Here is a 24,831-nt window from a genome sequence, read left to right as displayed (position 1 = left end):
CTTGACTACCTGACCATAGCCAAACACTAACCTATAAAATACAATACACAATGGCAGTTCTCATTGGGGAGGCTCGGGAACCACTTGAATGCTTGTTAAAATGCAGGTTCCTTGACCTGCCAAAAATTCTGATTCCATAGATCTGAAGTAGAGCCTGGGCATGAATTTTGTTAATATAAACCAAGGGTTTGGAAATGAGCACTCTGAAGATATTTTAATTAATGGAGGTTTAGCATATAAAATTATTAGCATCAGCCATATTATTCTCACATTAAATATTTGTAACACTGGTTCTCAACTTTTGAGAAAACCAGAGGACCTTTTAAGAAATTATGTGACCTTTCCCCCAAAATATGCATGCATACACACAAGACTTCACATCTGGTAAGAAGTTCACACATCTTCTGGAAACCCCAAGTACAGGAATCCAAGCTAGAATAGCATTACCTTGTTACAAAGTTGCAAGCGGATCAGGTGAAATTCTAGGTTCTTCAATAAACATTTTGGGTTACTTGTATAAACTACCTTTAATAATGGTCATAGTTACATGAATTTCCCATAAGAATTAGTTGGCATCCATTAAAACCCTTGGAAAAATCAGGTTCAGCAAAAGTCACTATCTATCCCAAAAGAATGTTTTCCTTACTCAAAAAACAACTTCAGTCATCACCAAGGCTGAAGTTCCTAAGGTACAGAGGTGAAGAATCCTAGACACATAAATCAATCAAACTAGGGATGTTCTTAAATGCAAAAAGGTTTCCCATACTTATATCAGAAGTAAAAAGACTTTTTAAAATTAGACATTACCTGAACTTTAACAACTTTAAATATCACATAACACAGCATATATTTTATATATTATCAAGGTATGAACAGAACATCTTGTTAAAACTAAAAAAACATCTTTAAAAAGTGAGACTAACAAATTTATCTGAACTATTTCAGCAATCTCAATAGCTGAAGTTTACAAAATATTTGCTAACTGGATTTTGTGAACTCTGATTAAAGATTTTATCAAGCAATCACCTCAGCAGAGGACAATAAAAGCCAAAAGAAACAAATGAGACTACATCAAACTAGAAAGCTTTGCAAGGTGAAAGAAACCATCAACAAAAGAAAAAGGTAACCCACCAAATGGGAGAAGATATTTGCAAATGACATATGAGATAAGGGGTTAATATCCAAAAAAAGGTGTTTCCCAAAAATGTGTACACACTTCAAATAATTATTAATTTCACTTTTTCTTTTCAGATTTAACCCACTGAAATTAATAATTATTCAAAGTGTATATATATTTTTGGGGAACACCCTGTATATAGAGAACTCATACTACCCAACACCAAAAAAATAAATACAAACAGCTCTAGCCACTTTGTCTCAGTGAATAGAGCATCGGCCTGTGCACCAAAAGGTCCTGTGTTCAATTCCAGTCAAGGGCACATACCTCAGTTGCAGGCTCCTCCCTGGACTAGGCCCTGGTTGGGGCTCGTGCAGGAGACAACCAATCGATGTGTTTCTCTCACATCAATATTTCTCTTTCCCTCTCTTCCACTCTAAAAATCAATGGAAAAATATCCTTGGGTGATGATTTAAAAATAAAAAATACAACGAAGAGGGATTAAAAAAATGGACCGGGGGGGGGGGGGGGGGACCAAGATGGTGGCATAGGTAAACACCAGAGATTGCTGCCTCGCACAAAAAAATGGACAGAGGATCTGAATAGATACTTTTCCAAAGACATACAGATGGCCAATGGACACATAAAAAGATGCTGGACATTACTAATCATCAGGGAAATACAAATCAAAACCAAAATAAGGTATCACATAACATCTGTCATATTGGTTATTATCTAAAACACACAAATAATAATAAACGATGGCAAGAATGTGGAGAAAAGGGAACCCTCATGCACTGTTGGTGGGATTGCAAGTTGGTATAGCCATTATGAAAACCAGTATAGAGGTTCATCAAAAAATTAAAAATAGCCAAAACCAGTTTGGCTCAGTGGATAGAGCGTCGGCCTGCGGACTGAAAGGTCCCAGGTTCGATTCCGGTCAAGGGCATGTACCTGGGTTGTGGGCACATCCCCAGTAGGAGATGTGCAGGAGGCGGCTGATCGATGTTTCTCTCTCATCGATGTTTCTAACTATCTCTCTCCCTTCCTCTCTGTAAAAAATCAATAAAATATATTTTAAAAAAAAAATTAAAAATAGATCTATCATATGACTCAACAACTCCACTTCTGGGTATCTCTCTGAAAACTGTAACACTAATTCAAAAAAGATATATGCACCCCTATGCTCACTTCAGCATTATTTGCAGTAACTACGATATGGAACCAAACTGTCACTGACAAACGAATCAAGATGTGGTATGTATATATATACATACACACATATACATGTCTACACACACAATGGAGTATTAGCCATAAAAAATAATGAAATCTTTCCATTGTGACAACATGGATGAACCAAGAGGGTATTATGCTAAATGAAATGTCAGACAATGAAGAACAAATACGGTGTGATTTCACTTACATGTGGAATATTAAAAAAAACAAAAGAAACAAACTCATAGATATAACAAACTTATGTTTGCCAGAAGGGAAGGAGGTAGAGGGAAAGACTAAAAGGGTGAAGGGGAATAAGAGGCACAAACTTCCAGTTATAAAATAAGTCACAGGGATGTAGTGTATAGCATGGAAAATATAGTCTATAAAATCATAACTTTGTACAGTGACAGTTACTAGACTTAGTGAGATCACTTTGTAAGGTATATAAATGTTGAATCACTTTGTACTCCTGAATCTAAAACAATATTGTATGTCAACTATACTTTAATAAAAACTCTATCTAGCACTATACTACATTACTCTTCCATATAAAAAATGTGCTAGACTATTTAATCAAGTGTTTTAGCAAGTAGTTTTATTTAAAACTTGACAGAAGTTCAACTTACTAAATGTGTTAAGATTTTTAAAAACTCTGAAGTAGATATCACATTCCGTAGTGGGAACAAATGTCCCCAAAGCCCCCTGTCCAGGAAGGACAAGGAGGACATCAAGATGCTCTGAGCAATTTCCTGAACAGCAGGAAATGAAAGGCTGGAGATGCTGAGTTTTTCATCAGTTTACTTTTTTTTTTTTCTGAATAGGCTTACTCATTATTAACTGATGAAAGATAACACATGATATTAAAAACTAACATCTAATGGTTCTGTCATGATTGTCAGTTAATGCTCAAGTAGGAAAAAATTTCATTTGCTTCTCTAGTTTTATGGGGGGGGCAGAACCTATCTATTGGATTATTTTAGAACTGCGTCACATTTTACATTATTAGCATCAACTGTAGAAAGCTGCTTTACTGCGTCACATAATTATATCCTCCATGGCAACACTATGCCCAATTTCATGCTGGTGAAAACTTTTTTGTTATGAAAGAAGTCTTATTTCTTTATTTCCACAACTCATCCAACTGACTGTTTCGATCACATAAAAATATGAAATTTACTGGGTCCATCTTGGATTTATTTTCTAATGAAGAACCAGCAGATTTTTTTCTAGGTGTGATTTAATTGAAAACACTACTTCAACTTCAAATGTATTTTAATGATATGTACAGGCGTTAACAAATTACAATTAGAACGGAACCAGTTATGTTAATTCCACATAACTTAAAATCATGCAACACTGCATGGTAAAAACAACAGCTTTGTTCATATACAAAAGAGTACTATTTTGAGACTTATAATAGTATACTGAAATTTTTTACATAAGCTTTTTGCAAAGAGTATTTTATAAAAATTTAAAGACCAGATTAATTAGTACTTAATACATTATTAGGAAAGATAATAAAACATTAGGAAAGTGAGGTTACGAGTAATTAATTTCAAAATTATACCAGGTATAGGGTTGAATGTAGCCTCATGAAATAAATGCTTGGTTAAGAAAATAGTTTTGAAAAAGATCTCATATTGATGCTATGTATTAATTTTGTCAAATCAGGGTATATAAATCAATAGTCAAGTTTATTCAGTTAAAGAAAATATGCTATTCCTTTCTTATACTCATAAATAAGTACTTATATAGTCTTTATATACAAGTGAACAAAAGTCCATTGTAAAAAATATACTGCCAATCCTCTTATGCTTGAAGTAGCTCTTTATCTACACATTAAATTGCACTGATGAAAATGTCCAATTTAAATCACATTCGACCAGCATAAATATTTAAGCTGAATATTATTGTAAACAACAGAGAAAAACAAATTCTTTTATTTTGTCACTGGGTAGCAATCTACTTCTCAGCTTAGAATGCTATAGAAAGGCTCAATATTTAATTTCATAAAATCCAAAGCCATTAAATTTAGAGTAAACAAAGTGAATGGTTTCAAAGTGCATAATTTCCAACTCATCCACTTGTAATATTTATTCGATTCCAGTTCATCCACATCCACAAGAAAATAAAATGTACTTAGCTATAAAAATACTAAGGAATGTTATTGAAAAAGAAAGGCTATTTGGTAGAAGTAACTACAAAAATAATTAGTGTAAATCTTTGTAAAGCTTTAATGTAAGAACATCAGTACACTTTCTTTCCATTAATCTTAAAGCATGATCATTACCAAGATTTAAAATTTCCACCTTTCAAAAACTTGAAAAGAAGTTGCAACAAAGTGTCTCTTCAAAAAGTAAGCAACAAGAAGGATCATGCAGGTGTTAATCTGCTAACATCTGGGGACACTGATATCTGTGTGGAGCTGTCATCTCTGGCTCCACTGGCAGCAAGTACAGGCAAGGAGTTACTCTGAAATGCAGGTGTAGAACAAGCAGTCAAGCCAACATGTTCATCTTCACCCGTGTCTGAATCTGGTGTTGTGACTTCACTGTCCTGAAGCCCCAAAATCTCACAAACGGCTTGTGGCAATTCCTGAATATGAAAAACAAAACCATCATTCACCATAGAGGAAAATTAACCACAAAGTAACACTTCTAATTAAGACTACATGATTCCAGAATTTGAACATTTGTTCTAAGATTGTAATTGTTATGTTCCCTCTCAAACCTTCCTTCTTCACTCCAAAATGAAATCCTAACCACTTTTTTCATTAACTGGTTCCCTGATCTATTCTGAATCAATCGCTCTTCACCCCACTCTATCACACCCACAAACATAGTTACTAATATTTTATTTATCTTTATTATTGAAAGTTACTAATATTTAGCATTTGTTCCATTCTCCTTGTTTTTCTACTATCTTATTCATACTTTCCCCCTCAATATACAAAGGTTCCTTTAAATGTAAGAAGGTATCACTGATATTTTTTGAACAGAATACCTACCAAATAAGTGTTTAAACTGAACCAAAATAAGCATTTGGAACCATGAACGAATGACACAAAGACCAAATAAGAATGCTCATAAAAATGCAAAAGCCAAAATACATCTATGATTTGAATTCAGATAATCAAATTTGCCTTGTTATCAAACAAAGTAAGAGCATGATACACAAATGTAATGGCATGGACTAATCGTTTCTGATTAGCATCTGTCTTTATTTGGAGACACTGCATATTAATATGAGGTCCTATTCTGTGTTCACTAATTCGACTGGGGAATACATACCAATGCTTAAATTCTACAGCCTCGCCTGGCCGGCGTGGCTCAGTGGTGGAGCGTCGACCTATGAACCAGGAGGTCATTGTTTGATTCCCGGTCAGGCACATGTCCGGGTTGCTAGCTCGATTCCCATGAGGAGGCATACAGGAGGCAGCCAATGATTCTCTTATCATTGATGTTTCTATCTCTCTCTCCCTCTCCCTTCCTCTCTGAAGTCAATCAAAATATATTTTTAAAAATTCTACAGCCTCGATGGTTGTCACAGAAATGTTTTCATTACTTTTTTCATTTTGCCCTATTATATGATTTTCATCTAGCATGGTTAACCAACTGTTTTCAATTACATGTTGTAAATCTATAATGGTAAACAAAATGCTAGCCAATGCTTTGTGTCTGCCTTCAACTTGCTGAAACAGCCATTTATATTATTTCTAAGAAGAAAAATTTGTTCTTGAGCTCAACCCACCAAAAACATTAACAAAAAATCTTGTAATTATTTAAAATTCTGTATACCTTGAGCCTTGGCTAGATAGCTCAAATGATTAGAGCATCATCCCGTACACCAAAAGGTTGTGGGTTCAACCCCTGGTTGGTGTGTGCACTGGAGGCAACTGATCAATGTTTCTCTCTCACATCAATGTCTCTCCTCTCTCTCTCTCTCCCTTTCTCTCTCCTCCTCCCTCTCAGTAAGCATATCCTTGGATGAGGATTAAAAAAAATTATATATATATATATACTGTATACCTTGCATTTTACCATCTGTAGAGAAATTGCTTCTGCCTTGCACAGTACATCTTCTACATCAATTTTCATGGACAATTCATTAATATGCTAAAATGAATCAATAAAATAAAATGACAATCAAAATTGGAAGCACTGTATGTTCTACTATATAAATAATTACCACTTACATTTTACTACAGATAAAATCCTTAAAATAAAAATATCCACACACTACAAACAAACAGAACATTTACTACATCTTTTCTTAGATCATTTCCCGTTTTAAAGCTGAAAAATAACTAATAAGCTTATAGAACATTAAATCTAACAGCTGTCTCAAGTCTACTATCTTAAAGTTATAAGCAAAATAACAATATTCTTTTAGAAAACTAACTATAAAAAAAGTGTACATTGAATTTTCCTTCTCTCCTAATTACTGGCCAATATGTAATTGGTTGAACTGTCATTCCCAGAGTCACTGACAGTTTAAATTACTCGAGGGATTCAATAAATCTCCAAGAAAATGTTTTATGTATCAAAAGAGGAAAAAAACCAAAATATTAAAATCTAAATGAAAGAAATAACTACCTTAAGTATTTCATTAAAACCATAATGCTTTTCCATTATTTGCTGCTTTTCTGATTCCAGAATAGCACAACAGAGAAGAAGATGGAAATTTTTACATGGTAGTTCAGTCCACATTACCTATAAAACAAAACAACTATTTACTAAACTATAATAATTCTAAAACATTTTCCTCATATATACAATGCTGAACTCTAAATGCCTTCTATGTAAAGCAGAAGTTGCCTAGATGAGGTAGTCCACCAGTTTTCTAGTTAGGAAATGAGGGGTAGAGAAGGAAAGTCTTACCTTTACCTACAAAGTAATTAACATTTTGTGAACACAATGAATTCCAAATGTGGCTCTTTAGATAACTACAATAAGCAAATCATCGAGTCTAACCAATATGATGAATGGTATTAATTAAGGAGCCACAGCTATGAGGTTAAGTTTAAGGTATAAGGGTTAGAGGCATTTTCAATATTTTCCTGAACTTTCAATTACATGCTGTTTCTCACTTTTAAATCACCTTCTGTCTCTAGAAAACTAAATCCTGTAAATAAAAAAGATTCAGTTACACAATGCATGGAACCAAAAACACCCACAGACAACTCTACATTTTAAGCATCATATTATATGACACATATTATGACAAAAACTGAATCAAATATCCCAAATTTATACCCAAATGCATAAAATATTTGATCAATAGTGCACTTCTTCCTAAATATTTACTTATGCCCTCAAATTTAAGGCCTTAATTTCCCCCTGTTTAATGTACCTAATAATATCTTATCTGGAAACATAAAAAGACCCATATAACCATACTATTAAAGTATACTTAACATGTTTTCATTTCTTTTACCAGGTGTAAATCAAGTTGAATAATTTTCAGACTAATGCAATTTTTTAAAGTTTAAATGAAATTCAATTAACCGCCAAGGGTTTCCACTTAACATCCCAATATATTTGGTAAACACAGATTAGGAAGTTATTCTAACTATGTGGTAATAATATTCTCAATCCATCCTTTTAAAAAAGTTGAGTACTAAATAACAAAATTGACAACCTTTAAAAATATGATTCCAGGTCAAGAACATGCGAGTGGTGCCTGGCCAGTGTAATCCAGTGGTTGGGCATCAACCTATGTATGAACCAAGAGGTCACCAGTTCGCTTCCCAGGCAGGACACATGCCCAGGTTGCAGACTCAATCCCCAGTATGGGGCGTGCAGGAGGCAGCTGATCAATGTTTCTCTCTCATTGATGTTTACATCTCTCTATCCCTCTTCCTTCCTCTCTAAAAATTCAATAAAAATATATTTTTAAAAAAGAAAATATGTGAGTTTTTCTTGAAACTCTAGTTTCCTCATCTGTTAAATACAGATAATAGGATGTGTTATGTTATTATTCATACTTTGCTCTAACTTAAGTTTCTGTTACAAAGCAAAATACAAGTCTTCTCCCTCCCAATATCTCAAACTATAAATACAGTGCCATCTCAACTGATTGGCCTGCTAAAAAGTCCTTGAACTCTACAACCTATACCAGAATATGGCAGAGCCTCACACAGTCAAGTGGCCCCAGCAGAGAACACAGACACAAATGGTCTAGAGAACTGGATCTGGGAAATCAACTATCCCCAAATCTCATAAGGATTATAATTTATAGAAAAGGGCTCCAAAGATCAGGTATTCAGCTCAAGATCATTAATTTTAAGGAGAGACAACAAACTATCAGAATTTTGAAACATACTTGCTTTAGAAATTTCAGGTAGACTGGTATAATCCATTTATATTCTATAGAATAAATTGTTGCTTTCCATAATAAATAATACATTTGTATAATTTAAGAACTTACCTCCCATAATCGAAGAATATCTAGAAAACTAAATTCCCTTTTGAATCTGATTAAAAGCCATCTGAAGCAAAAGTAAAGGTATCCAGAGTCCTGAGATTCTATACAGAAGGGAAAAAAAAATATATGGCTTACTCTCATGCTATTTATCTCAGAACACAGTGACCTATTTCAAACTCAAATTTCTCTATGCATTTTAGGCTATTGAAAGTCCTATAAATTTGTCTTCTACTAATTAAAGGAAACAATTCAAAGTTTGCAGGCTAACTTCTTTAAAAGAAAACAACCAAATACCAACAAATAACTCATTTTAAAAATAAATTGTTTTAAGATGTAAGTACACAGACCGGCCAATGTGGCTCAGTTGGTTGAGCATTGTCTCATGCACCAAGAGGTCGCCAGTTGAATTCCTGGTTAGGGCACATGGCCCGGGTTGTGGGCTTGATCCCCATAAGGGACATGCAGGAGGCAGCCCATCAATGTTTCTATCTCTCTCCCTCTCTCTGAAATCAATAAAAACATATTAATAAAAAAATATAAAAACGAACAATAACTATCTTTTTTTAAAAATATTTTTAAGCCCTAATCAGTTTGGCTCAGTGGATAGAGCATCGGCCTGCAGACTCAAGGGTCCCAGGTTCGATTCCATTCAAGGGCATGTACCTTGGTTGCGGGCACATCCCCAGTGGGGAGTGTGCAGGAGGCAGCTGATCGATGTTTCTCTCTCATCGATGTTTCTAACTCTCTATCCCTCTCCCTTCCTCTCTGTAAAAAATCAATAAGATATATTAAAAAATAAAATAAAATAAAATAAAAAATATTTTTAAGACATAAGCATGCCAAGACAGTTTGGTCCCACACTTTTATTCCTCAGAGGAACCCTGGCAACAGCAATAGAGCGTATATGTCTTTAAAAGAGTCATTTACATTTTTTTCTCCCTATGAATTACCCTACAATTTGCTGGGTATAGTTCTGATTCACTACCTTACCTAAGTAACTGCAAAATCCACTGTCCAACAATCGAAGTAAGGTACTTAGTTGAATTAGCTGGGTCTTCATGCCTTGCATTTGTTCTTCAAAATTCTGGTGCTTTATAGAAGGAAATACACGTTACCATATAAGTAATATTTAGTAAATATTTTATAGTACATTATTAACTAATAACTAAATCATGAGTCTAAAAACAAATGTTAGACTCATACCATCTATACTAATAAAAGGGTAATATGCGAATTAGACAGGACGTCTTCCGGACAAAGCCGCAGTGGCTGCTGCTGCAAGAGCTGGGCCGAGGCTCAGGCAGCCGCGGCAGCCAGCAGTGGCAGCAGCAGCAGTGTGATGGGGGAGTCACCTTCCCATGATGGGCCAGTCGCCTCCCACAGAGGGAGACCAAACTGCGGCTCCCCACGGGGAGCGGGCCTAAGTCGTCAGTAGGACATCCCCTGAGAGTTACCAGACTGTGAGAGGGGGCAGGCCAGATTGAGGGACCCTCCCTCCCAGTGTACAAATTTTCATGCACCAGGCCTCTAGTACTATTTTTTTAAATCACAACAAATTAAAAAGCTAGAGCAACATTAAAAAAGACGGAAAGAGAATCCTTGGTCTCAAACTAGGGATTATTTTCCCCTCTATTCCTTTGATTTAGATAAAAAAGAATGTGGAAACAATTAACTATAGACTGATTGACATACTAATTTCTGACATGGAATAAGAGATTTAGTAAAAGGAAACACATCTGGGAAATAAACTTTCATCAAATCACTTCCATTTTAAAATACTTCTTCAAATTATCATATGAAAAATCTATTTTAGTTTTAACGTGTTTCATTTTAAAGAATTAACTATTTCTTAGATTTGATGACATTAGGGAAATCTGCAATGTCAAAACCATCTTCATGACAATACTAGAAGATTATATGCATCTTGCACTTTAAAATCTCTCACAGGATGGAAAACATCTGTAATAATGTCAACAATTTTTTTTTTTAATCTCCCAAAGTATAAAGGTTGCATAATGTGTGATAATGCAAAAGACTCAATCCAGAAGCAGGTAGGACTAAACTAGACATTAAAGAAAATTGAAATGTAGAACAATCCCTCTTCTCAGCAAATCTGTTTTTGTTTTGGAAAACTAACTTTCCATTTTAAAATGTTATACATGTTAAAGTGTAGTATGTTTACTGTTACTTTAAAATGAGTAAGTATAAATTTCTCAGTACTAATTTTCATTCAATAAACATCAGTAGATATAACCCACATAAACAAATGCTCTTGGGGTACTCAATAAGATTTAAGAGTGTAACGAGGTCCTAAGAGCACAAAGTTTGAGAACTGCTGTGGTTTACATGCTTCCAAAAATCTTCTAAGTTAGGTAAATTCCCTACCAACACATCAAAGATGGAGAAGGGGAACCAAAATAAATAAAAGGCTTCTTAGATTATTCTGATCCCTATAAAATGTGCGCCAACCCCTCTCTGGTGACCTACTACCCTACCCCTTGTGAAAAACCTAAGAAGAACATCCCCTCCCTCACACTTGAAATCACCCATTCTTGGTAGAAGAAGAAAAAAAAAAGGCTACTGATTCTCAATAAACTGGTTTCTCTTTAATGATTTAAAGAACAGTTTAACAGACTAACATAAAGGTTTAAGATGATTCTCTCTCATCATTGTTTCTCTTTCCTTTCCTCTCTGAAATCAATAAAAATATATATACATCTTTCAAAAAGATACAGTTTCGCCCTAGCTGGTTTGGCTCAGTGGATAGAGCATCAGCCTGCAGACTGAAGGGTCCCGGGTTCAATTTCAGTCAAGGGCACATGCCTGGGTTGTGGGCTCGATCCCCAGTAGGGGGTGTGTAGGAGGCAGCCAATCAATGATTCTCTCTCATCACTGATATTTCTATCTCTCTTGCCCCTCTCCCTTCCTCTCTGAAATCAACAAAGATATATTTAAAAAAAAAAAAAAAGATATAGTTCCTTCACATTTACCACCTGGACACATAGGGCAAAGGCAGAATTAACTGGTAAACAGCATCATTTTTGTTATAACATGGTTTGGGAGTACCAACTTGGCATCCCACTGCTACCCACTCAGCTATAAAAAGAAGCACTCCCAAAATGACAGAAGCCAACTTTGAAAAAGAAGTTATTCCTGGAGAAGAAATAAGATCCATATGAATATACAAAGGGCTTCAACTGTATCTATATCTATAAATAAATGTGTGCACACATATGCATACATATATTATATATATGCATATTACATATAATGTATACATACATATACACATGCATATACATTTTATGGGGGTGTGAGGTGAGGAGAAGGGAGGGACTAAACTTTATGGCAAAATGAATGGTGGGTATAAGAAAGTTCATTAGGTCGTTTTGCAAATGTTTCCATAATATTTCCATAACAAAATCTATGCCTAGACCTACATTAGATGTGAGTAAAATCAACAAAAGTAAATCTACAGATATTACGTCAGCCATCACATAAGAAATAATAGGTTATATGAAATAAAGCTATAACACAATACGGAATCAAACAACTGCAGCACTGATTTAAGGGCACCAAAACAATAGCAATACAGTGAAAAATAATTGTGTAGATTTTTTAAATTGCAACATATTGACCTTTTATTCAAATATCATGGGATGTTAGTAGACAATATATTAAGAGATCTTTTTAGAATAAAGACTAGAAAAGTCCCCCAGACTATCCTCAATGAAAAAGGCAAACACAGAGAGCATTTACTGTGAAAAGACAGAACTTGAACCTTCATATACAAAAAATAATAGATTACAGGTGGTCAGAAAATAATCTTTACATTTGAGACCTAAATACATGCACATATACGAGTGCATTTGGTATCATAAGCCATTATATTGGAACATGTCAATATTTCCTCAGTTTTATGAAAACCATTACTGTAATAAACTAAATGCAGTATGTTCATGTTAACTCTTGGAGTACCTACTATAAGTTGAGGTCTAAACTAAGCACTGGGGAAATATTCATGTGTTTATTCTACAAAAATCTGTTGAACAACAATCTCATTTCAGGCATTGGGAAAATTCTGGAAGCATACCAGAGAACTAAACTAGTTAAGCAAAGACATGAACCCTTTATCAAGGAACATACTAGCTCTAGTGAAAAGGGGATAAACAGAAACACAAGGAAGGCAGACAAGAGTTTTTATACAATTAGTATCAGTTGTACAGACCTTTGTAACAAATGCCTCAGGTTTCTAGAGCACTTAGGAGTAATTGGAACTAAGAAGGCAGGTAAAATCAATCAATCAAAAAGGTAAGGAAGACAAACTATAATATTACTACATTACTGCAATTAATAATCTTTCCAAATAATCCAAAAACATTAGTGTATAGTAAAGAACTACATAATTTGTATATTTATCAATTTAAAAGCAAAAGATACTTTAAAATCATCAAATTTCATTATGCATGTGGAAAAGGAGCAGGAGAAGTGAGGATGAGTTGAATCCATGGATGACACTTGAGAAAATAGACAAAAGTGAGAAAAATTGCAGGGGAAAGAATTGGTAAGCAACAGGGGAAGAATAGAAGGAATAGAAGGAATCAAATCAAAGAAGGTACCACTTCCAAATTCCATATTTGTATCCCAGAAACTCTAAGTTAAACCCTACATTGCTAGGAAACATTTTAAATGACTACATATTCAAAATCTTTATCCTGTTACAAGCAAGCCATTTCAATATCCGACTTCAAGGCCCACCATGAAGTATATTAATCTTATTCTGAAATTGTAAAGTGACCTATGTATTGATCAAGTCTTTGAATTTCATATGCCTTTATCTACTCTTAGACGCTCTTTTTTTTCTTTCTAAAAGATAACGTGAAAAGACTGTTCTATTTTATTTCCTTGTTACACTCTCTCTGTACTACTGTCCTAGAACTCCACTGCCAAGATAGATCAATGACGATAAAATGTTCTTTGTAATAATATGTATATATAGACATAGTTCAACTCTAATAACCACATGTTTCTGAGAAAAATTACTAAGAAAGTGTCAGCGTTACAAATAGTTCAAATACATCTGGAGAAAAATCAGTGACAAAATCCAAAATGTTCACAAACGGTAAGGATATTACTTGGTATGACTAAGCTTTATCTCTGAAACAGGTGATATGAAAGTTCAACTACTTCATAAGAATTGCATTCATCTATTTCATCAATATTCTGTAATGACTCATGGCTCTTCTGCAGAATATGAGCATTAACTGATATTAAAACCTGATTATTCCTGTACTACAGGCACTTTCTATTTTTTGTATTAAAAACAATGTCGGCATTTCCAAGCCTCTTGAAAAGGCTATTTAAAAAACAGACAAACGAACAACATGAAGCAAGTTTCTAAAGTCCCATCATAACTGACTAAATATAATTCATTCTTATATAATAACATTATAGAACTAAAAATTCAAATTAGTTTGATTAAAGGAGGAACCCCGTTCTTACCATTTGGTCCATGTAGGAGGCAAAGCACCAAAAGGCATCCACCTCATTTTCCATCACATATAAAAGAGGGGAAAGTAAGTCACTCATTCCTTGCACATATCCTAAGAGGAAGAAAAAAATCATGTCTCTGAAAACCTAAGCTTTATGTATTCTTCTGTGCATATTACCACCATTCACTTAAAACTTCATCTTTTCTTTGGTAAATATGATGTTCACCAAGAAAAGAACAGAAACAAGGAGGAAGGAAGAAGTCTAGCAATGAGGTAAAAAAGATGCGTTGTTTTCAATTGAGATGTCAAGCATATATTTATCTTCCAGTAGGTGTCTTAGTGTAGACATCACTATCAAGAGTGGGTAATACTATTAAAAAACAGTGTGCAAGCCCTGGCCTGGTAGTTCAGTTGGTTGGACCATCGTCCCATACACTAAAAAAGTTGCGGGTTTGATTCCCAGTTGGGATGCGTACACGAGGCAACCAACTGATGTCTATGTCTCGTTCTTTCTCTCGCTCTAAAAATCAATAAACATATCCTCAGGTTAGGATAAAAAATGAAAATATAAAAAATGTGCAGCCCTAGCCAGTTTGGCTCAGTGGATAGAGCATCGGCCTGCGAACTGAAAGGTCCCAGGTTTGATTCCGGTCAAGGGCATGTGCCCAGTTTGTGGGCTCGATCCCCAATGGGGGACTTGCAGGAGGCAGCCAATCGGTAGTTCTCTCTCATCATGGATGTTTCTCTCTCATTGATGTTTCTAACTCTCTATCCCTCTCCCCTCCTCTCTGTAAAAAATCAATATATTAAAAAAAAAAGAGTACATACTCAAAAGAAATTAAATAGTCAAAGGAAAAAAATATCAAGGGAGAAGATTTTTGTAAGTCAAGGGAAAGAAAGTTGCCAAGCCAGTAGTAGTCAACAGTACCAAGCTGCCCTGAATAAGCCAAGTGAAATACACACTAACCAGGATCCAACTGCTTTAGCAACCAGATCATAGGTAATCTAAATAAAAGTAGTCACAACAAAATTATCTACCTCTTTTAAATAGACAAATCTATGTCTTCTTTCTATTCCTGTTACTGTATTCCCAAACAATGCTAGCAATTGGGTTTAATCCAATCAAATGTTGTGCCTGAAACTACCACTTTAAATACCTTTCTCTTTATGCTGTTAAAATTTTTCAGTTATGACACTAATAACAGCCCTTGCTTAAAAGAAAAATTGCAAAGTTAAAGAATCAGGCTCCCTATTTAAAAATAAACAGAAAGCCTTAGTTCTACTTTTCACTTAAATATGTCAAGCTTCTTATTTTTTAGTTCCAACTTATAAAACCCTCAATTTTCTTAAGTGTTTCACAATTAAATTTCAGATAAGACATAGATACTTAAACCAACAAAGGGACAAGAACGCATTCTAAGCCTTTCCCATACATATTATCATTTAACTTTGGTTAAGTTCATACATTTGTAAAAGTTACAAAGAAATTTTTTTCCCAATGGCAACTTGGGAAATCTGTGGAAACAGATCCAAAGATTAAATTTTTAACATTCATAAAAATCTATGTGTACTGAAGCCATCTGAAGAGTATATATTTTAAAAGGGAAGGCAGTATTTCTGCTAGAAATGATATACAACTTTGCATCACTCTTATTTTTAAGAAAATGGTTTTTAAAATGACCCAGGAAGCATATAAGCCACTCTAAAAAAACCAAAAACAAAAAAACACCTTCAGATTAAATGTGTAACAAAGAGGCATGCAGGTCACTTCAGGATCTCCTTACAAATAAACATTTAGCTCCATCTGCTCGGAGCCTGTCCTATCATCTACTACTGTAGCTAGTCTTTATCAACCTATGCATACACTATGCCCTGTGGGAAAATATGACTCTACTCACTTTAGCATAAAAGAACACATGGGTTCCCATGGCGGGCATCCAATTGAGTTACCAAGACATACACAGAAGTCCCAGAAAAAAGGCATGTGACATGATATCAAAATGTAAACATTTCTACATATTTATTGCAGATGCTTTTTTAAAGTAACAAACATTTGCAATGATTTAATTTTATATCAACCTGAGTGGGCCACAGGATGCCCAGATGTCTGGTTAAACATTATTTCTGGGAATGTCTGTGAAGGTGTTTCTAGAAGAGATTAACGTTTGAATTGGAGAAATGATTAAAGCAGATGGCCCTCCCCAATGTGGGTGGGCGTAATCAAATCCACTGAGAGAGCCTGAATAGAATCCTATCTAATAATAGACAAACATGATAATTGACCATACCTCTGCTATGCTTCCCATTGGCTAATCAGCAGGATATGCAAATTAATTGCCAACAAAGATAGCGGCCGGCAGCCACGCAGCTGAAGCAAACATGAGGCTTGCTTGCTCCAGTGATGGAGGAAGCCAAGGTTCCCTGCCTGCCGCAACCCAGCTCTGAGCTCTGAAAGCAACAATGTTTCAATTATAGAAGCTAAACAAACCCCAGATACCTGCTTTCAGCCAGCTAGGGCCTCAGAGCTGGAGCGAGCAGGACAGCAACGTTTCAATTATAGAAGCCAAACAAACCCAGATACCTGCTTTCAGCCAGCCACGGCCTCAGAGCTGGAGCAGCTCTCAGCTCCAATGACAGCTATAGAAGGTAAATAAATCCCAGAATAAAAAAAAAGAAAGAAAGAAAAAAGAGGCTGGGAGCTTCAGTTGCCCGCCAGCCTGAAAACAGCCCTCAGCCCTTCACCCAGACAGGCCAGGCACCCCAGTGGGGACCCCCACCCTGAAGGGGGTATGACCAGCTGCAAATAGCCATCAGCCTGTCATCCAGGCTGGCCAGGCACCCAAGCGGGACCCCCATCCTGATCCGAATCACCCTTCAGGGCAAACCAGCCGGCCCCCACCAGTGCACCAGGCCTCTGTCCTATATAGTAAGAGTGTAATATGCAAACTGACCCTAACAGCAGAAATACTGGCAATGACTGGTCGCTATGACACACACTGACCACCAGAGGGCAGACGTTCAATGCAGGAGCTGCCCTCTGGTGGTCAGTGCGCTCTCACAGGGGGGAGCTCTGCTCAGCCACAAGCCAGGCTGATGGCTGCCAGTGCATAGGTGGTGGTGGGAGCCTCTCCTGCCTCTTCAGCAGCGCTAAGGATGTCCAACTGCAGCTTAGGTCTGCTCCCCGCTGGCAAGTGGACATCCCCCGAGCGCTGCCGGGCTGCCAAAGGGATGTCTGATTGCCATCTTAGGCCCAATCCCCCGGGGAGCAGGCCTAAGCCAGCAAGTGGTCACCCCCGAGGGGTCCCAGACTGCAAGAGGGCACAGGCCAGGCTGAGGGGCCCCTTACCCCGAGTGCACAAATTTGTGTGCACTGGGCCTCTAGTCCTATATAATAAAGAGGTAATATGCAAATTAACCCTCACACCCTAACAAGATGGCTGCCTAAAACCAGGCTGGCAGGGGGGTTAGTGAGGGATGACCAAACGATTGAACAGCAGGCTGCATGGGGCGACCAGACCAGCAGGGGGGTTAGTGAGGACCAAATGACTGAACAGCAGGCTGCGTGGGGCAACCAGGCCATTTGGTTGGGGGGGGGGGGGCAGTTGGGGGGGACCAGGCCAGCAGGAAGGGGGCAGTTTGGGGAGATCAGGCTGATGGGGGTGGGGGGGGGGGGTAGGGGGCAGTTAGGGACGACCAGGCAGGCAGGCGAGCGATTGGGAGCCAGCAGTCCAGGATTGAGGGAGGGATGTCCAACTGCCAGTGTAGGCCCGATCACCGGCAGACGGACATCCCGCCAAGGGGTCCCGGATTGGAGAGGGTGCAGGCTGGGCTGAGGGGACCCCCTCCACACACCCCTGTGCATGAATTTCGTGCAAAGGGCCTCTAGTAAAAAGATAAAGTAAGGTTGAATTTGCTCTGCCTGGTTGCTTGAGCTGGGACATCCAATCTTATCCTGCCGTGTTCCTAGGTCTCATAACTTCAGGCATCTACACCACTGCTCCACAGCTCTCAGCCCTTCAAACTTGGTCTCTAGCTTGCAGACAACAAATTATAGGATTTCTTTTTCACTTTTTCTGGTTTGTGTGTGGGTGTGTTTGTTGGGGGGGGGGGGGGGGGAGCGGGGCAAACACATCTAATCTTAATGGTTGTTTTTCTGACAAACCCTGACAAATACAACACGTTTTTTTAAAAAAAAGAAAAAGTAGGTTGAAAGGAAGATTAAATTGTTATCACCAAAATTTTCCTACATGGCACTGACATAGTGAAAGCAATGTCAAATATAAAGGTTAAACGAATTAAAGCATGAAAGAAATTTGATCTGAATTCAACAAAGTGCAAAAGAGTACTTACTTTACTGGGTCTTACTGACTGCATGTGGTCTATAATAAAATATTTCTAAGTGTATTATTCAAAAGATTTACAAAGCACCTTTCCACTGGAGGGAGGGAGGTAATCCTTTATTATAAAGGTATAATAAAAAATTTTTAAAAGCCAATTTAATCCTTTAAGTCTTCAGCTTTCCTAAGGCATCACTACCATATTTCTTCTGTAAGTCTTGGCTGAAGCAAGTAGTTAAATTAATCTTTGTGTTCTAGTTGCTTGTAATCTATTTCATTTTATACATGATGTTAGTTGGGATATGCCATGAGTTGCGGGGGTGGAATTAATGTACAAATTCCTTTTAATTAAAGAAAGACTAAGACTATTTAAATTAGCATTCAGAAACACTCAGAGCCTACACTAGTGCTGACTGATGCACATCTTAATCAGCACTACTACAATTTCTGAAGTAGTTCCCTGAAATTATTTACATAGCAACTGTTTCAGTGGAGAGGTGTGAGAAATGATATCCTTACTACCCTAGTGTATACTCTCACACTGATAACATTTCATCTACATCTACCTTAATTTTCCAGGTCAACTGAACTTTAACCCTTAGAGCAGTGGTTCTCAACTTGTGGGTTGCGACCCCTTTGGGGGTCGAACAACCCTTTCACAGGGGTTGCCTAAGACCATCGGAAAAACACATATATAATTACATATATTGTTTTTGTGATTAATCACTATGCTTTACTTATGTTCAATTTGTAACAATGAAAATACATCCTGCATATCAGATATTTACATTACGATTCATAACAGTAGCAAAATTACAGTTATGAAGTAGCAATGAAAATAATTTTATGGTTGGGGGGTCACCACAACATGAGGAACTGTATTAAAGGGTTGCGGCATTAGGAAGGTTGAGAACCGCTGCCTTTGAGTATCGAATTTTAAATAATCTTAGGAGTTGGAAATCATTTTTTAAAATTAGACACTCCCTGATTTCTTATATATAGCACTAGAGGCCCGGTGCACAAAAACTTGTGCACTGGGGGGGGGGGGGGGTCCCCTCAGCCCAGCCTGTGCCCTCTTGCAGTCTGGGACCCCTCGGGGGATGACCACCTGCTGGCTTAGGCCTGCTCCCCGGGGGATTGGGCCTAAGATGGCAATCAGACATCCCTCTGGCAGCCCAGCAGCCCTCAGGGGATGTCCACTTGCCAGCGGGGAGCAGACCTAAGCTGCAGTTGGACATACTTAGCACTGCTGAGGAGGCAGGAGAGGCTCCCACCACCACCTCTGTACTGGCAGCCATCAGCCTGGCTTGTGGCTGAGCAGAGCTCCCCCATGTGGGAGCGCACTGACCACCAGGGGGCAGCTCCTGCATTGAGCGTCTGCCCTCTGGTGGTGTGTGTCATAGTGACCAGTCATTCCCAGTATTTCTGCTGTTAGGTTCAGTTTGCATATTACCCTTTTACTATATAGAATAAGAGGCCTGGTGCATGGGTGGGGGCCGGCTAGTTTGCCCTGAAGGATGTCCCAGATCAGGATGGGGGTCCCGCTTGGGTGCCTGACCAGCCTGGGTGAGGGGCTGATGGCTGTTTGCAGCTGGCCACACCCCCTTTAGGGTGGGAGTCCCCACAGGGGTGCCTGGCCAGTCTGGGTGAGGGGCTGAGGGCCGTTTTCAGGCTGGCCGGTGACTGAAGCTCCTAGCCTCTCCTTTTTTTCTTTTTCTTTTTTTTTTATTCTGGGACTTACCTTCTATAATTGAAACTTTGTTGCCGTCAGTGGAGCTGGGAGCCGGCTCCTACTTGCTCCAGCTCTGAGGCCATGCCCTGCTGAAAGCAGGTATCTGGGGTTTGTTTAGTTTCTATAATTGAAACTTTGTTGCTTTCAGAGCTCAGAGCCGGGCCAGGCAGGCGGGGAACCTTGGCTTCCTCCATCACTGGAGCAAGCAAGCCTCCTGCTCACTTCAGATGCGTGGCTGCCAGCTGCCATCTTGGTTGGGTTAATTTGCATATCATGCTGATTAGCCCATGGGAGGCGTAGCGAAGGTACGGTCAATTACCACGTTTGACTATTATTAGGTAGGATGATTTCACTTATTAAGTTATGCAGGATCATCATTATGAACATGCCCTATAAAACAGATACCTGATATGCCCTAGGTGTGGGGTCTTTGAACTAAAATTCAGTCCTCCTTGAGTTTTTCTAACTGCTTTTGTAATGTTTGTCTTCTGTCTGCTTTTGATCATTTTTGTCTCCTTCCTCACTATTAATCCTATCTAATAAAGAGGAAATATGCTAATTGACCCTCATGCCATCGCAAAGATGGTAGCACCCACAGCCTATAAGGAATATGCTAATTGACTTTCACACCCTCAAAGATGGCGACACCCAAAGCCACACGATGGCCACAGGGGAGGGCAGTTGTGGGCGATCAGGCCAGCAGAGGAGGGCAGTGGGGGCAATCAGGCAGGCAGGGAGCAGTTAGGTGTCGATCAGGCTGGCAGGGAGGTGGTTAGGGGGTGATCAGGCTGACAGGTAGAAGCGGTTAAGGGCAATCAGGCAGGCAGGTGAGCAGTTGGCAGCCAGCAGTCCCAGATTGGAGAGGGTGCAGGCTGGGCTGAGGCAACCCCCCCACCCCGCCCCCAGTGCCTCTAGTAAGATTATATTCAACACAAATAAACTTTATACCTACCTAGTCTATGGGCTAAGAAGTCAAATTAACTAAATACGACAGAATCACCTATAAGAGTTTATATGCAGCCCAAGTTCCTTTGCTATGAATAAAAGGCAAGAAATTTGGTCCACTGCTTTATGAAAACTACCTTAGCTTCTCACAAGGCCAGAGTTCTTTATGGAAAGCTTGCTTATGTTTCAGATAACTTAAGTATTTGACTAGAAAGAATGTGGGGTTAATACAAACAAACTAAAAGAGCAATTTATGCAGTTAGCTGGTCTGGGCCTATGCCCTGAAAAAAAATCTGAGCATTCAGGAATTCCTTCTGAGAATATGAATAAATTCCTACCTCAAAATTCCTACCGGAGAGTTCAAGGCAATGCCTCTTACTCACTAGGAATATGGTCCTATACCCTTTCCTACAGAAACCAAACTGGCAAAGGGCCAGGGTGCTGAATGTATACTGGCAAGAAATCCAGCCTGAAAGACCTGGGTTTCCACCCCCCACCAGTCCAATATTTACTACTTGTGCAAACTTGAATCACTTTCCAAACCACTATAACCTTATGCATAAAGTAGGCATTATTTTCCCACTTGTTCAAAAGGCTGCTAGTAGAATCCAAATCTATACCTAAATCAAGTATGAAAGCACTCTATAACCTGAAAAGCACTCTACTGATATGTGTTCAATGATCCAAGCTGAGACTCATTATAGGTGTGACAGACTGGTGAAAATTTAAAGAGAAATCTGTGATTTTCAACTTATTGTCACCAAATGGGCCAATGCCTCAAAGATCCATAAAGAGTTTACATCTTGCCGTAACCAGTTTGGCTCAGTGGATAGAGCGTCAGCCTGTGGACTGAAAGGTCCTGGGTTCGATTCCAGTCAAGGGCATGTACCTTGGTTGCAGGGACATCCCAGTAGGGGGTGTGCAGGAGGCAGCTGATCGATGTTTCTCTCTCATCGATGTTTCTAACTATCTCTCTCCATTCCTCTCTGTAAAAATCAATAAAATATATTAAAAAAATAAATAAAATGTCCCCTCAGTTTATAAAAAAAGAAAAAAGAGTTTACATCTTTCCCTAATCCTATATAATAAAGAGGTAATATGCAAATTAATCCTCACGCCCTCACAAGATGGCTGCCTACAACCAGGCCAGCAGGGGTGCTGGTGAGGGACGACCAAACAACTGACCAGCAGGCTGTGTGGGGCAACCAGGCTGATTGGGGGGGGGGGGGGGGGGACTTGAGGAGTGACCAGGCCAACGGGGGGTGGGGGAGTGAAGCAGTTGGGGGCAACCAGGTCAGCAGGGGGGTCAGTTGGGGGCGACCAAGCTGGCAGGGGGGGGCAGTAAGAGGCAACCAGGCTGGCAGGGGGGGCAGTTGCGGGTAACCAGGCCGGCTGGGGGGGCAGGAAGGGGTGACCAGGGCAGAAGGGAGGGCAGTTAGGGGCGATCAGGCTGGCACGCAGAGGCAGTGAGGGGCAAATCAGGCCAGCGGGGGTTGGGGGCAGTTAGGAGCGACCAGGCAGGCAGGCAGTGAGCAATTAGGAGCCAGCGGTCCAGGATTGGGAGGGGGATGTCCGACTGACGGTTTAGGCCCGATCCTTGGCCTAAACCGTCAGTAGGACATCCCCCAAGGGGTCGGGTCCAAGATTAGAGAGGGTGCAGGCTGGGCTGAGGGGACACCCCACCCATGCACGAATTTCGTGCACCGGGCCTCTAGTATACATATAAGAAGCCAGGAGGAATTCATATAGATACAAATGGTGAATAAAATGTACCCATAATTCAAGGTTCATTTGGGTTTAACATGCCAAATATCCAATTACCTTCTCCAAAAGATGTTTCTAGCTATATTAAAGTAATCTGGAAAATATCTATTTCTACTATCCTCTACTTGGAATCCCTCTCATGGTAGGTGTACTCAGAAATGTCCCATTGCTTAAACTTACTTAAAGGTTGATGCTTAGGAAATTTGTTGGTCCTTTAAAGAAATAGCTCAAGTTCACTTGCCCTTTAATATATTGGTTTCTTAGGTTATCTATTCCTTAGCATCTCTTCCCCATGCAATCCCCAACTCTGACCTACAGTACCAGTGTTTTCAACCCATTTTTGAAACTATATTAGACAAGCAGTGCTGATAACTCTATAGGGCATGTAGTCCCTTTCCAAGAAAAGAAAGTAAAGTTCTACATGCCCCTACAGAGTTATCAGCACTGCCTGTCTATCAAATCAATAAATTCTTTAATAAGGGAGAAAGCATATCAAACAAAGGTTCCAAAACTTTCTCACTTCACAGAACCCTTAATATCAAAGAAACAACTAACATTTCCATTTATTAAGTAGTTAAATCCAAACAACCTAAGTATTTATGCCCTATGACCTTAGCATCTGTTGGGCATAACACTACTTCTCAAACCTTGAAATCCAATTGGATACCGCCATCCTCATTCCTGTTCCTAATCTATTTTCACCAGTACTGCTTATCACAGCCAAGGCCCAAAACATGGCTTAACAAAGATATAACTTCAGCTCTGGCTGATGTGGCTCAGTTGGTCATCGTCATATTTACGGAAAGGCTGCTGGTTCAATTCCCAGTCAAGAGTACATGCCTGGGTTGCAGGCTCCATCCCCTGTAGGGGACATGCAGGAGGCAGCCAATTGATGTTTCCCTCTCACAATGATGTTTCTCTCCCTCTCTCTTCTTCTCTCTAAAAATCAATTTTAAAAAATCTTATATATATATGTAACTCATCAGAAGTAATGTGGTGATCTAATATGAAATCCTATTTCAGATGGTAGTTAGAGCTGTGTCCTATAGATGTCACTATATTTCCCTGAAAAGTTTAAAATATCCCATGTTGTCCCCATGAGTTTGCTAAGACAACACAGTGCTCCTCAGTGCACAATTTGGGAGCCATAGCCTTGTAAGTTTCCAGTGCCCTGTAGAACAATCCCTATAAAAATTAGGCCACAGAACTATTACATACATATGTCTAACTGGTTAATTAATTGAAATTCTATTTTCTTTAAATATTTTCTTATTGATTTCAGAAAGGAAGGGAGGAGATAGATAGAAACAACAATGATGAGAGAGTGTCATTGATCAACCACCCCCGCATGCCCAATACTGGAGATCGAGCCCGCAACCCAGGCACATGCCCTGACCAGGAATGAAACCCTCATCTTCTGGTTCATAGGTTGATGCTAAACCACTGAGCTATGCCAGTATTAAAAATGCTAAAATCAATACTTGTGAAGAAATAGAGAAGTTATTATACAATAGGGTAGAATCTAACAATAGAAGATGACCAGTTTAGGTTCTGTAAGAACATTTTTAAATGTATTAGGTCAATATTCTAAATCTCTTTAAATTAGAATATTAGAGTAGAACTTACCTAAATCAAAATCATACATACAGTAGGTCATCAAAATGTCATGAAGTAAAATCAACCCTGGATTATCTTGGCCTTCATAAAACTTGTTTGTTCGATCTGTTCTGTTAACATCTTTTTCTGAGGAGGAAAATCACATATATGAAACATTTCAAAAAACAGATTTTTATAAAG

At 38.5% G+C, this 24,831-nt stretch overlaps 1 protein-coding gene across 4 annotated transcripts in view; it reads right to left on the bottom strand.

Moving 5' to 3' along the window:
* Positions 1 to 3,592: 3,592 nt before the first annotated feature.
* TBC1D15 (TBC1 domain family member 15) overlaps positions 3,593 to 24,831 on the bottom strand; it is a 71,842-nt gene continuing 50,603 nt past the window's right edge. For 3 of the 4 annotated variants that reach the window (XM_059683652.1, XM_059683650.1, XM_059683651.1), the window contains 7 exons: positions 24,661 to 24,777; positions 14,267 to 14,367; positions 9,755 to 9,854; positions 8,768 to 8,865; positions 6,934 to 7,050; positions 6,367 to 6,453; positions 3,593 to 4,933 (listed from right to left, as the gene is read on the bottom strand). In XM_059683652.1, coding sequence (XP_059539635.1) covers positions 4,712 to 4,933; positions 6,367 to 6,453; positions 6,934 to 7,050; positions 8,768 to 8,865; positions 9,755 to 9,854; positions 14,267 to 14,367; positions 24,661 to 24,777 — 842 coding nt within the window. In that variant the 3' untranslated portion in view covers positions 3,593 to 4,711. The remainder of the gene's footprint in view (positions 4,934 to 6,366; positions 6,454 to 6,933; positions 7,051 to 8,767; positions 8,866 to 9,754; positions 9,855 to 14,266; positions 14,368 to 24,660; positions 24,778 to 24,831) is intronic. The other variant, XM_059683653.1, reaches the window with a different exon arrangement.

The sequence above is a fragment of the Myotis daubentonii genome, chromosome 2 (genome assembly GCF_963259705.1).
Source record: "Myotis daubentonii chromosome 2, mMyoDau2.1, whole genome shotgun sequence".
In the NCBI taxonomy this organism is placed as follows: domain Eukaryota; kingdom Metazoa; phylum Chordata; class Mammalia; order Chiroptera; family Vespertilionidae; genus Myotis; species Myotis daubentonii.
The sequence above is the reverse complement of the archived record's forward strand: the minus strand, read 5'-3'. Positions and strand labels throughout refer to the sequence as shown.